This window comes from Dromiciops gliroides, chromosome 5 (assembly GCF_019393635.1).
Source record: "Dromiciops gliroides isolate mDroGli1 chromosome 5, mDroGli1.pri, whole genome shotgun sequence".
Taxonomy (NCBI): Eukaryota; Metazoa; Chordata; class Mammalia; order Microbiotheria; family Microbiotheriidae; genus Dromiciops; species Dromiciops gliroides.
The window spans coordinates 186,234,638-186,247,974 of record NC_057865.1 but is presented as its reverse complement, the minus strand read 5'-3'; the positions used below and the strand labels follow the sequence as shown (position 1 = coordinate 186,247,974).

Genomic DNA, 13,337 nt, shown 5'->3' with positions numbered 1-13,337 from the left:
TGTATATGCCTAGTTTCTGGCATACTATTGTCCAGTTTTTCCAGCAGTTTTTTTTGGGATTTGACAATTAAATGATCATTGATGACCCTAAGAATGTAGTTTCAGTAGAACTATATTCTGTTTCCACAACTTCTGGGAACAGAAGTCATATTGTTACGTTAGTCAGTCATGGGCTAGGCACTCTGCTAAGAGCTGGGGATACAAAAAGAGGCAAAAGACAAACCTTGTTCTCAAAGAACTCACAATCTAATTTGTTGAGAAGTCAGCTAGTGATTAAGAAGACGAAACAATGAGTATAGGTAATTTTTTCCCCCTGGAAGGTTAGCAGGAAAAAGGAAAGATGACAAATGAGAATTGTTTGGTTTTTAGGAAAAGGGAGACCTGAAAATAAATGATTGTTAAATGAATTTATCTATTTATCTATTGCTCAATCTATCATCTATCTATCTATCCATCTATACCTTCATATACACATACCTGACTTTTTTTGTTTGTTTGTTTTGGTCAGAACCTGTGTTTTATCAGTGTGTCAAATGCCCAATATTGGAAACTGACTTTTTGAATGCAAATCAGCAAGTCATTTTTTCGTTTAGAGTTGCCTGGGACAGAGGGGCTTAAACCCAATTCTTCTTGACTCCAAGGCCAATACACTATCTACTATGCTGTCCCACATCTTGCAAAAGATAAAATTTTTCTTTAATTCTTCAATATTCAGTTATTGCATAAAATGATCTGATTTTATTTTAATTAGTGGCATATCATTACAGAAACAGCTGTGAGATTGTGGAATATCTTTTTATTTTTATCAACAGGATTAATAAACTAATAGATGTGGAAAATGTTTTGGACATAATTTACCTAGATCTTAGTCAAACTTTTTTTTTTTTTTTGGTGAGGTAATTGGGGTTAAGTGACTTGCCTAGAGTCACACAGCTAGTAAGTGTCAAGTGTCTGAGGCTGGATTTGAACTCAGGTTCTCCTGACTCCAGGGCTGGTGCTCTATCCACTGTGCCACCTAGCTGCCCCAAACTTTCAATGAAATCTCTCATTGTTGTGGATAAAATGGGAGGATATGATTTGATATTGATGCAATCAGATGGGTTGAGAGGTGATTGGATGACTGAACTAAGAGTCCTTGTTAATGGTTCAGTGTTTTTTTTTTTTTTGGTTTGTTTGTTTGTTTGTTTTGTTTTGTTTTGTTTTGTAGGGCAATGAGGGTTAAGTGACTTGCCCAAGGTCACACAGCTAGTAAGTGTCAAGTGTCTGAGGCTGGATTTGAACTCAGGTCCTCCTGAATCCAAGGCCAGTGCTTTATCCACTGCGCCACCTAGCTGCCCCCAATGGTTCAGTGTTAATGAAGCAAGAGGTCTCTAGTGGAGTACCCAGGGATCTGGGTTGGGCTCTGTGCTATTTAATCTTTTTATTCTGCACTTGAATAAGAGCATAAATGGCATGCTCCTCAAATTTGCTGATGACATAAATATGGGAAGGGATATCTAAAACAGAGAATCAGGATTCAGAATGTCCTTGTCAGGCCAGGACATTGAGCTTAATCTAATAAGATGAAATTTAATAACAATAAAGGTAAAGTTAACAGCTCAGGTAAACAAAACCTCCCAACTTCCTGAGTATACGATGGGAAAGAAATGGTTAAAAAACAGTTATGATGAAAGATATCTAGTAGTTTTAGTGGACTGTGAATTCATTATGAGTCAGCAGTATGACATGGTAGCCCCAAAAGCTAATGCAGTCTCAGGCTACATTGAAGGGTGGCTTCCAGAAATAGAGGTGATAGTCCTACTAATACTCTGCTCTCAGTAGACAGACATTACCTAATTGTGTTCCATTCTGGATACCCCAGTTTAAGAATGACATTAATAAATTGGAGAGTGCCCAGAGGAGTATGGTGAAGGGCTTTGAGACCATGTGATATGAGGATTGATTGAAGAACTGAAGACACAGGGTATATATGAGAAGGACCCAAACTTCAGTTTGCCCTCAGAAGGCAGAACCAAAAGCAATCACTGCAAGTTGCAGATTTAAGCTGGATGATAGGAAAAACCACCTAACATTTAGAGCTGTCCAAAAAATGGAATGGGCTGGCTAAAGAGGTGGTGGGGTTTTCCTGCTTGGAGTTCTTCAAGTAAGGCTAGATGACAACTTGTCGGATATGTTGTAATGGGAATCCTTTTGTGTATAAGTTGAACTAGATGGCTTCTGAGGTCCCTTTCAAATTTCCAACTGCCCTCCAATTCTGTGATTCTATGATCCATTGGTTGGGCTAATTTAACTTACTATTAAATTCATTACTTAAAAACAATAACAAATTCTACCCCAGACTTAAGTATACCTAATCTAGTTAAGTCTGGGATAGAATTTTATAAAGGGAAGCTTAAATTTTATTTTTATATATATATATACATACATATGTATGTATATACACATGTGTAATCAGTACTCAAATCTAGTGTAGAATTTTTAAAAGGGAAAATATAATTTTCTTTTTTTGGATAATTTTATTTCTTCATTGAATTTAAAGTAAATTTTTTCTCTCTCTAAACAAACATTAGACAGCTCAGTTTTCATCTGATTTAAAGCTATAAAGAGTTTCCAATTAGCATGAAAATTTTCTTTCTTTTGTTTTAGGTTCTGATTTCATTAAGACCTCTACGGGAAAAGAAACAGTAAATGCTACCTTTCCTGTAGCTATAGTGATGGTTCGGGCCATTAGAGACTTCTTTTGGAAAACTGGAAACAAGGTATCTTTATTGCAAGCTGATCTTTCTTCTAAATAAAAATAATGTTGCTTATGATACCAGTTACAGCCATGATAACCGATTTTTTTTTATACTGAAGGCATGAATGACTTACCTTTATTAAGATAAATGTTTAATTTACCTTTCATTACAAAAGAATAAATTTATGGTGAAAAACGTTCTATTAACAGAAAGTGAGTGTGAGTGGAGGTGTAAGTGTGTGTGACCGAGATGTAAACTGACTTTCTCTCCTTTTATTAACTGAAGACAATTTTATCACTGACAAGAGATTCCTAAATGGGTTCTTTAACGAACTAATTTTGCTGCTACACAGAGGCTTTCTGGCAAGGCATTGGCTAGTGAAAACAGGTTAATGCAGAAATTAAACTTCCTTGAGGAACGGAAAAAATTGCAGACTAACATTTATTGAATGATAAGCTGTGGTGGTGATATGAAAAGTATGCAATATAATGGGAAATAATCTTTTCCTGTCATTATTGAAGGACACACATAAATTGGTTTTTCTGTTGGGAAACCCCTGGTCCAGAAAAACTTATTACTTTTAATAATATGAGGTGAAGAGAAAATTCTTGAGGAGATGAACTTATTAAACAAAATAATGAAATACTGTGAAACAGCAGGGAAAAGGTAGCTAGGCGTTATATAGCTCTTGAATTAAATATCCATTTTTGCGTTTTATGGCAGTTGGATGTGCTCTCTGGAAGACTGTTAAGCTGAGGAGGGTATATGCTGGCCTTTGTCAACTTTTGAAAAATAATAATTTTTGGGGAAAATATATGAAGTTAAAAGGGAAAAAAGTATATGAGGTATTTTTTAAATGTGCTTAGATTTTCCTTTTTGTATCAAGTTGCTTGTTAGCTGCAAATTATCTTAGGGGATTTTTTTTTTTTAACACAAGTGGGGCAAATACAGCATGCCTTAAAAATATTTTTACTTCCCCTTCCTGGGAAGCTCTTTAAAACCATTCTTTACACTCTTGCAGAAAGGGAACTCTAAAAAATCTGTTAATCCTTTGCCAATTGGATGTGACAACTTTATATGTAGCTACAATTCAAGTTCATTTGTTGAGAGGGTCCTTTTTTTTGGTTTGGATGGGCCTAGTCCTTCCAGAATTTTTTCCTGATGAATAACTCCATATCCTGTCATATTGCGACAAACATAGACAAAGTAAATATATCTATAAGAGATTAATTCTTCCCAGCCTCAGGGCCCTGCACATGCATGCACACACACATGCACACACAGAGACATACACACACACACACACACACACATACACACACACAGCCATATTGCTTGACAATGATACTTTAGTTAAGTAGGAGTGTGCTAGACTTTGGGGCAAAATAGCCATGACACAAATATAGATCTGACCTTTGCCTCTTTAAACTAAGATATCTTGGAGCAAGATTATTCCACTAGTGTATTTATTAGACCTTATGAAAACTGAATAGTTGTTCTTAGAAACTAATATCTTTCACTATTAAGGGTCCAATTCTGTCTCTTGTGACTATGGATGATTTCTTTCTTCGGGCAGTTGTCTTTCACTTAGAAAGATAGACATGCAAGCCAAATTACATTTATGTTTCTAAAATAAGCAACTGAGTATGTGTCTGCAAGTCAGGTAAAACTCCATGTATTGACAATAAGTTAGTGACTAGATACTGTGACCTAATGGGGAGAAAAACCATTTCAACAACCATTGGTCTAGAAAGTGAATATTCTAGTCCCAACTCTGAGTTGAACTAGATGACCTCAACTGTCCTTTTTGGCTCCAGCATCCTAGCCTATAAAGCTGTATGTTACTGAGGTTAAGTGCCATATCATGCTGCCTGCCTCACAGCCAATGCTGAGTGACTCTTATGAAAAGTAAAGATTTAATATTTCATAACTGACTTCATTTCAGGTTTATGCTTTCCATAGTCTTTCTTTTTTAAAAAATGGAAGCTCTCTTTAGATGCACTGCCCTAAAGGCTTACTGACCCATATTGAACTTGATTGAATTTGTGTGTGTGTGTGTGTGTGTTTTGTGTATAATACCTTTTAAAGATCTTGTGCCTGCTCTTCATAATTTTTCTATCTATGTTGTCACTGGTAGGCTATTGTTCAGCTCTTAGTTTTTTTCACTGTTTCTCTTTAGAGAGACAACATGATATCATGGAAAGATTTTGGAATCAGAAGGCCTGGTTTCAAGGTCCAGTTCTGATCATAATTGCATGAATTTCAGTGCAAGTTGTCTAGAATGGGGATAAGGTTATAATAAAGGTGCTTTCCAAATTTAAAGCACTACAAAATGTGGGTTATTCTTGATGTCTGTTTCCTATTCTTTCATCTCCTTTTTTTCCCCATCTTTGCAAGTGTAGGGAATAGCATGGGTAATATTCTTCCTTCTCCTTCTTTGTTGAATTTCTACTCATTGTCTCTAACCTAGCGCAAATACCACCTCCTCCATGAAATTTCCTCTGTTTGAAAATTGCCTCCTGGGGGCAGCTAGGTGACTCAGTGGATAAAGCACAGGCCCTGAATTCAGGAGGACCTGAGTTCAAATCCCGCCTCAGACACTTGACACTTACTAGCTGTGTGACCTTGGGCAAGTCACTTAACCTTCATTGCCCCACCAAAAGAAAAAGAAAATTGCCTCCCTCTTCAGACTACACTTTGCTTTATACTTCTCCAATGCCTGTCTTGTGCATTATAGTTTTGTATGTTTGTATTTTAGCCTTTAGAAGACTCCATGAAGAAAAGCTGCTTAGTAAGTGTTGGTGGGCTATAACCAAATTGATGCTAGGGAGTCAGTCACTAGATTTCCGGGGATCCATAGACCAAAGATGACTGAGAACCAGTCCTCAGCTGATTTTAAGCCATTCAAACAAAACAAATGGCCCTTTTCCTCTCCTTTTTCAGATAGGCTTTAAGCCAGCAGGAGGGATCCGGACTGCAAAGGATTCTATTACTTGGCTCTCACTTATTAAAGAGGAGCTTGGGGATGAATGGCTGACACCAAAACTCTTTCGTATAGGAGCCAGCACTTTGCTTTCTGACATTGAGAGACAGGTGAGTTGCAGGAAGACCTTCATGTCAGGGTATAGCTCCCCCCAGCCCCTCTTCAATTAAGTCTGCATGGGTTTTTGAGAAACAAATTAAAAGTTGCATATCTCTCTGTGTAATACTTGCAAATTATAGTTTTCTCCAGAGAGGATTTAAAAGTCCAAAACTGGAAATGAAAATCCATCTGTTTCATTTTATTGTCAAATCCCTTTTGTGCCTTTCCTCATCTATCCCTGATGAGTCAGCGTAGTGTGGTGGAAAGAGCACTGGCTTTGAGGACAAAGGGCCTCTCTTCCAATCCTTGCTCTGATCTGTAAATGCCATTAAACCATTTAACCTCTCTGGGCCTCAGTTTCCTCATTTGTAAAGTGAAGGAATTGGACTGGGTAATTTCTAACCATTCCTGTTCTAAATGCTGTGATCTTTTACCTGAAATCTGTTAAGAGATGGGTTGGGGACCATGGAGTATAAGAGTTTTATTGTTTATATTTTGAATTAAAATCAAAATTTAAACATTTCCTTCTAGATCTACCATCATGTAACTGGAAGATATGCAGCTTATCATGATCTGCCAATGGCTTAATTAAGTGACCAATATCAGAAGGACTTTATGCAAGAACATCTTAATGTATGTTGTGCATGTGTAGAAATATATAAACATACATATATATGAACAAGTGAATTCAAATTAATCGCTGAAATAGTCTCATTAACAAGAACTTGGGAAATAGGTCAATGGCCACTTCTTTCTTTGGGGTTGTCTTTGTAATTAAATCCAACAATGAAGGACAAAATGTTATCTGCCAGGGGCTCTTTTTTGAAGCCCAAAAGGCACATTTCTGATATTCATAATGGTTGTAAAATCTACAGTGTTAATCTTGATGTAAGCTTTCTCAGACTACTCTAAGTAATTTTTATGATAACTATGACAACATGCAAATTCTGTGAAAAAATGTGAAAAAAGAAATGTTGAGCTACCCCAGTAACACTTTGTAACAGGAGATTAATGTACATCCACAAGATGTAACAGCAGCAAAGTGACTTTGAAGAGTTACTGATTTGGCACTAATGTTTGCCCTATGAAAATGTCTTCAACTTTTGCAGTTTTTTTTTTATTAATTGTACTAATGACTTTTCAAGCACTGTTATTTGAAAATTGGAGTTACTGATTTTTAAATAAAAAAGTTCTTGCTTTTAAAAGTGATTATAGCTTTTTTCTGCATTATAATACATTCATCTTAGAACATTAGTTAATTAGTTGCGTAGAGATGTTTACAGTATAATTTTTGGAATCATTAGATTCCTTGGGTGCATTTCTAAGAGAAAGTCCCTTAGAACATTATTGAATTAAAGTGGTTAACATTGAAGAATTGGGCAGTAGGTGGTGCAGTGGATAGAGTCCTGGACTTAGAGTCAGGAAGACTCATCTTCCTGGGTTCAAATCTGGCCTCAGACACTTACTAGTTGTGTGACCCTGGGCAAGCTACTTAACCCTTTTTGCCTTAGTTCCCTCATCTATAAAATGAGCTGGAGAAGGAAATGGCAAACCCCTTCTGTATCTTTGCCATGAAAACCCCAAATGGAATTGCAAAAAGTCAGACATGACTGAAAAACGATTGAAACAAACAAACAAATAAGGCTATCATGTTCTAATAGACTGAAGAAAACAGTACATAGCCAATTACCAGTTATTAGAGGATGATAATCCATTTTATATATTCCTAAATCTTCCTAGGTAGCTAGGTGGTACACTGGATAGAGAGCTGATTTTAGAGCCAGGAAGACTTGAGTTCAAATATACCTTCAGACACTTGCTAGCTGTGTGACCTTGGGTAAGTACCTTAACCCCTGTTTGCCGCCAGAGAAAGAAATGGTAAACTACTTGAGTATCTTTGCCAAGAAAACTCTACAGACAGAGGCTCATGGGGTCATGAAGAGTTGGACACAACTGAAACAACTGAATAATAACAAATCTTACTACCCTCCTTCTTGTTGCCAGTATTACTTCTTAAGGATCATAAGCAGTTAGAAGCAGTTATTATAGATGCTTTTTTTTTTTGCCAGTGTCACAGGGTTTCCCATGAGACATAAGTCTAGTGGACTTCCCCTTTTGACAAACCAACGAAGAATTCCCCCACATAAAGGCACCCATCCTGCATGTGTTCATCTTATCCACAGTGGTAGCAAAGGATACTTGGCCTTTTCAGTGCTATTACAGAAGTGGCTGGATTCTACTTCCAGTCCTAAACTTCTTTGTCCTTTTGGGAAAAGTGACATACACTTACATGGCTTCCACTGTTCAACAAAGGAGGATATATCACAGCTACAATCCCTATGGTCATGACTACAGGACATTCTATGGTTCCATGTGGGAAGGACCCAAGAAAGACTCATGAGTCAGTGATTACAATTCTTGTGACAGAGTGGCCTCCACCCACATCTCCATTTTTAATATTAGTCCATTGGGCTTCAGCATTGGGCAAACTAATAATGGATTTTTCCTTAGCGTATCTAATGTGTAGCTGCATTTTACCCATGGTAGTAAGAAGAGATAATTTGGTTTATTTGTGCTCAGTTTCTGGTCCAAGGTTTCTTTGCCAAATCAGTAAGGGTGAATCTATTTGCTTATTTCTTTCCAGTAGATTTAGCTCAAACTTCTTTGGTAATATCTGAAGTTCATTGGTCTCTCACTCATAGATAGGTATGATCATAGGGTTGTGTTTTACACTACTCCTAATCATATGAATTAGTCTACTCTTGTTCTTCTGTTGCTTTGATTACTCCCCTTTCAAACAACCTTTTCAATCATAACACAAAGTTGGATGAAGCTTCCTCCTATTGGCAACATAGCCATAATAGGTGCTCTCAGCACCACTGAAATCAATAAGTACTAGAGTACTAGGAGCTCAGAATGATGCCTTTTCTAGAAATATATCAAAATCAAATTCCCCTAGTCTTTGTTTTAGTTCCTTACTGCTCCATTACTTCAGTATCATATCCTAGGCAATGTGACAGAATGCATAGAGAGTTGGCCTTAGGATCATAAAGAATAAAATTCCATTCTCAACCTCCTAAAACTTGTAGTGAGAGACATCAGATAAATGAATATAAATCACTGTGATACAAGGAATAATATGAAAATGTGACCAAAAGATTCAATGGTTTATGGAGATCAGAGAAAGAAAATGTCTGGTTGGGGAAATCAGGGAAGGTCTTCATAAAGGACATGACATTTGAGTTGGTCCTTAGGGGTAGCTAGGATTTAGATAGGGAAAGCTGGGCTGGGGATGGGGGCAGGAGGGTAGTTACAAAAGATTTGCTGATCTACACTGATAGAGAAATTTCCATATCAGGAATTCTCCACATTGATGAAATCAGAGGTCTGAACCTAAACAAACAAACAAATCTCTATACAGTACTTGAAATGATTACAATTTAACATATTGAGGAACCTGTTACTTTTACAGGTTAACTAACTACCTAACCTGTACTATAGGATTAATCCCTGCTTGGGTTGCTATTGGGACACTGTTTGCTTGTGAAGGTATTATTGATTCTGTAACACTGGATACTGAAGGAGCTGATACTGGACACTGGATATAGAGGAGGGTGTTATTTCCCTCAGCAAGCCCCAGTCCATCTTGATTTTTTTTGCGGGGGGCGGGGGGGTGGTGGTGAGGCAATTGGAGTTAAGTGACTTGCCCAGGGTCACACAGCTAGTAAATTGCTAAGTGTCTGAGGCCAGATTTGAACTCAGGTCTTCTTGAATCTAGGGCCGGTGCTCTATCCACTGCACTACCTAGCTGCCCCCGCCCCCATCTCGATTTTTACATGAGAGCATTTTGCTCATTCACCAATTAATAGTGAATAGTTTAATAGTGATAGGTTTAGTAACTACTTGTCCAAATAGTTTGCTGATTGCCTTTGAAGTTCTTGTACCTCACAAAGTGTAGTGGCTATACTGTCTCTTTTCTGTTTTCCATACCCATTATTTTTCATCTCTTCCCCCAAAAGAATCAACAGCATTGAGCAAAATCCCTTCAAAAATCATTATTATTCTCAAGAGGGCTCCCTGATACAGTTCTCTGTTAGGGTCAAACCCTTTCATCAAGCACAAACTCTCAAATAATAGGGTAGTCACAGTGAATATTCACAAAAGTATCATGACACTAGAACAAAACACACATTTTCCAAAATAAGAGGTTCTCAGAGAGAGAGGGAGAAGCAGAGAAAAAAAGGGGGAAAGAGAGAGACATAGACAGAGTGAGACAGAGAGACAAAGACAGAGAGAAAAACCAAATTAGAATGAAAAATGCAGAAGCAGAAGGAAAATTAACTGAGCCAAATCTAAAGAAAAATGATCAGAAGAACATATGAGCTCTATAATACAAAAATGCTGAATTTTAAGATAAAATATGATGAGATAATCTAACGATTTGTAAGTCTTCCAGGAAAAAAAAGAGAAAACAAAACATACCTAGGGAAAAAACCAGAACTGATTCAACCATTCTGTAGAGCAATTTGGAACTATGCCCAAAGCACTACAAAACCATGCATACTCTTTGACCTAGCAATACCACTACTAATTCTATATCCAAAAAGAGATGAAAAACAAAAAGGAAAAGGACCTGTAGGTACAAAAATATTTATAGCAGCTCCTTTCTTGTGGCAAAGAATTAGAAATTGAGGGGATGCCCATCAACTAGGGAATAGCTGAACAAATTGTTGTATGTGATTATGATGGAAGACTATTGTGCCATAAGAAATGATGAGCAGGATGCTCTCAGAAAAAACTGGGAATACATGAGCTGATGCAAAGTGAAATGTACTGTGTACAAAGTAACAGCAATGTTGTGGGATGATCAGCTGTGAATGATTTAGCTATTCTCAGCAGTACAATGATCCAAGACAACTCTGAAGGACTTAAGATGAAGAATGCTATCCATCCTCAGAGAAAGAACTGATGGTGTCTGGATACAGATTGAGGCATATTTTTCAACTTTTTTTTTTCTGGAGGTTTTTTGTCTGTTTTCTTTCACAACATGACTAATATGGGGGGAAAAGAAAAAAACAGGAAAAGAAGGAAAGTCTTCCAGAAAACAAACTGAAACAAAACAAAACAAAAAACAAAACAAAACAAAGTACTTATGACAACCATATATGAAAATTGCTCAGAAATATTGGAAGCTTATGGTACTGAGGAAAGGAAAAACCAAGGTTAACTCACCAACAAACATTGTAATAATATTTCAGAATTACAAGAGCAAATAACAAATTTTGCAGACAAGAAAAAAAAAAGTTTTCATTTTCAAAGGAAAATCAGAATAGCACAGGGCTACTCCTTATTTTTAATAAATGGAAGGAAAAACTGGAATCAGTGTTCTGAAAAGTAAATATTGGCTATCTCCCAAAAATAACATCCTGTAGTTCTGAACATAATTATCAATAAAAATAATTAGATTTTGCAGAAAAAAAACAAAAAACCTTTGTCCTTCAAAAGAACCAAGGTAAGATATTCAATATACTAGCATATCAAATAGATGAGAGAAGAAGGTTAAAAAAGTGAAAGACTGAGATATTAAATATGTGTTTTCATATGACATGATGGACAAGAACATTTAAATTTTCTTTTAAAAAGCCCTTGCATATTTTCTGAAGAACATTGTGAAAGGTAAGAGAGCATCAATGGAAAACATCTATGGAGCAAAAGAGGAAAAGATTATTACAATAGATATATAATACAATTTCACAATAATGTAGTTTATTCATACCAGAGATATAAGAATAGTTCCACATTAAAAAACCTATAAGCTCCCAAATCACATGATTATGTTTCTATATGAAGAAAAAGCTTTTTACAAAATATAGCATTAAAAAGTCTAAAAGGGAAGCAGCTAGGTGGCACAGTAGATAGAGCACCGGCCCTGGAGTCAGGAGTACCTGAGTTTAAATCCGGCCTCAGACACTTAACACTTACTAGCTGTGTGACCCTGGACAAGTCACTTAACCCCAATTGCCTCACTAAAAAAAAAAAAAAACGTCTAAAAGGAGCAAGCTTGGAATTGCCCTTTTTTCCTTTCTTACTTTTTTTTTGGGGGGGGGGCGGGGTGAGGCAATTGGGAGTAAGTGACTTGCCCAGGGTCACACAGCTTGTAAGTGTCAAGTGTCTGAGGCAGGATTTGAACCCTTCTTTCTAATGATAAAAGCCAACTCTATTTGTAGTACAGTCACATTAGAAGTTAAGTTATTCCAGTGCAAAAATGGGTAAAGCATGAATGTTTTCTCTCTTCACTATTGTCAGGATACTATTAGCAGAAACCCTGTTTTCCAGAGCTAAGGCCCAGTAAGCAAACTGTGCCCTGAGCTTCACATAACAACAATCCTTTGCATTCACCCTCTGGATGGTATCATCCACAGCAAAATCCCAGAATTGTTTCATATAATTATTGTATTTCTTTGACCAGTTCCTGGTGTTCTCTGAGCTCAGACAAGTACCTGCTGTATCCATGTTCTGGTCATGAAACTCTGCTATGACTCAAACATGTCTTATTATTACTTTTATCCTCATTGTCAGGGCTACAGATCACTGTGTAAGCATTAGTATAAGTATTAAGATCTGCCTATACTAAAGCAGCTTCGCCCACTGGGGGTTTGGGGCTCATGGCACATGTGTCTATTTTCCCTCCTTGCTTGCAAGCCATTTCCCTCACCATAGAAAATAAGCTTCTCTCTTAGTCTCTGCATACTTGTTCTTACTTGCTCTGTCTGTTCTACTCCAGCCTCCACAGGCCAAGAGTTTTGATCCAGTTGGCATGATTATTTTTGACAGTTCTAGAACTGCTAGCTAAAGCAATGACAAGAGAAAGGGACAAATACTCTATCTATAATATCATTAGAATGTAGAATTCTTAGATAAGGAAACTCTCTTATTAGAAGTCAGCACCTCCTCTGGAATTTAGTCTTAGAGAATTGTCTAGAGCACTGAGAAATTGTGACTTGCCTTGAGTCACAAACCTGTGCCCAGATCATTGTGACCTTAAGGCCAAGCTCTCTATTTCCTCCACAATACCAAGAGAGTAGACTTGAGGTATAAACTGGGAAACAGGAGATGAAATCATCCCCTTTTCAGATGATATACTGGTGTATTTAGAAAATCTGAGAGAATCAGAGAAAAAAATTGATTGTGTGATTCACAGTAGGAGACTGAGTAAATCTACAAAAATATGTTCATTTCTATACAGTACCAACAAAAACCAGAAAATAATTATGAGAAGAGAAATTACTTTAAAAATAACTACAAAGTACATAAAATATTTATGGGTTAATCTATTAGGACAAGAGAAAAAACATAAAGACTGCTACAGAATACTATTTAAAGAGAAAAAAAGATGACAAAAAATTAGAGAGTAATTCAATACTCAGGATTGGGCCATGCCAACATAATAAAAATTATGGAATTACCTAAATTAATTTATAGATTTCATGATATACTAATATAATTGCCACAGAAAT

At 36.7% G+C, this 13,337-nt stretch overlaps 1 protein-coding gene across 1 annotated transcript in view; it reads left to right on the top strand.

Moving 5' to 3' along the window:
* DERA (deoxyribose-phosphate aldolase) overlaps nucleotides 1–7,004 on the top strand; it is a 144,132-nt gene extending 137,128 nt beyond the window's left edge. Inside the window, exons 7-9 of the mRNA XM_043967058.1 lie at nucleotides 2,647–2,759; nucleotides 5,682–5,831; nucleotides 6,352–7,004. Coding sequence (XP_043822993.1) covers nucleotides 2,647–2,759; nucleotides 5,682–5,831; nucleotides 6,352–6,408 — 320 coding nt within the window. The 3' untranslated portion in view covers nucleotides 6,409–7,004. The remainder of the gene's footprint in view (nucleotides 1–2,646; nucleotides 2,760–5,681; nucleotides 5,832–6,351) is intronic.
* Nucleotides 7,005–13,337: the final 6,333 nt, after the last annotated feature.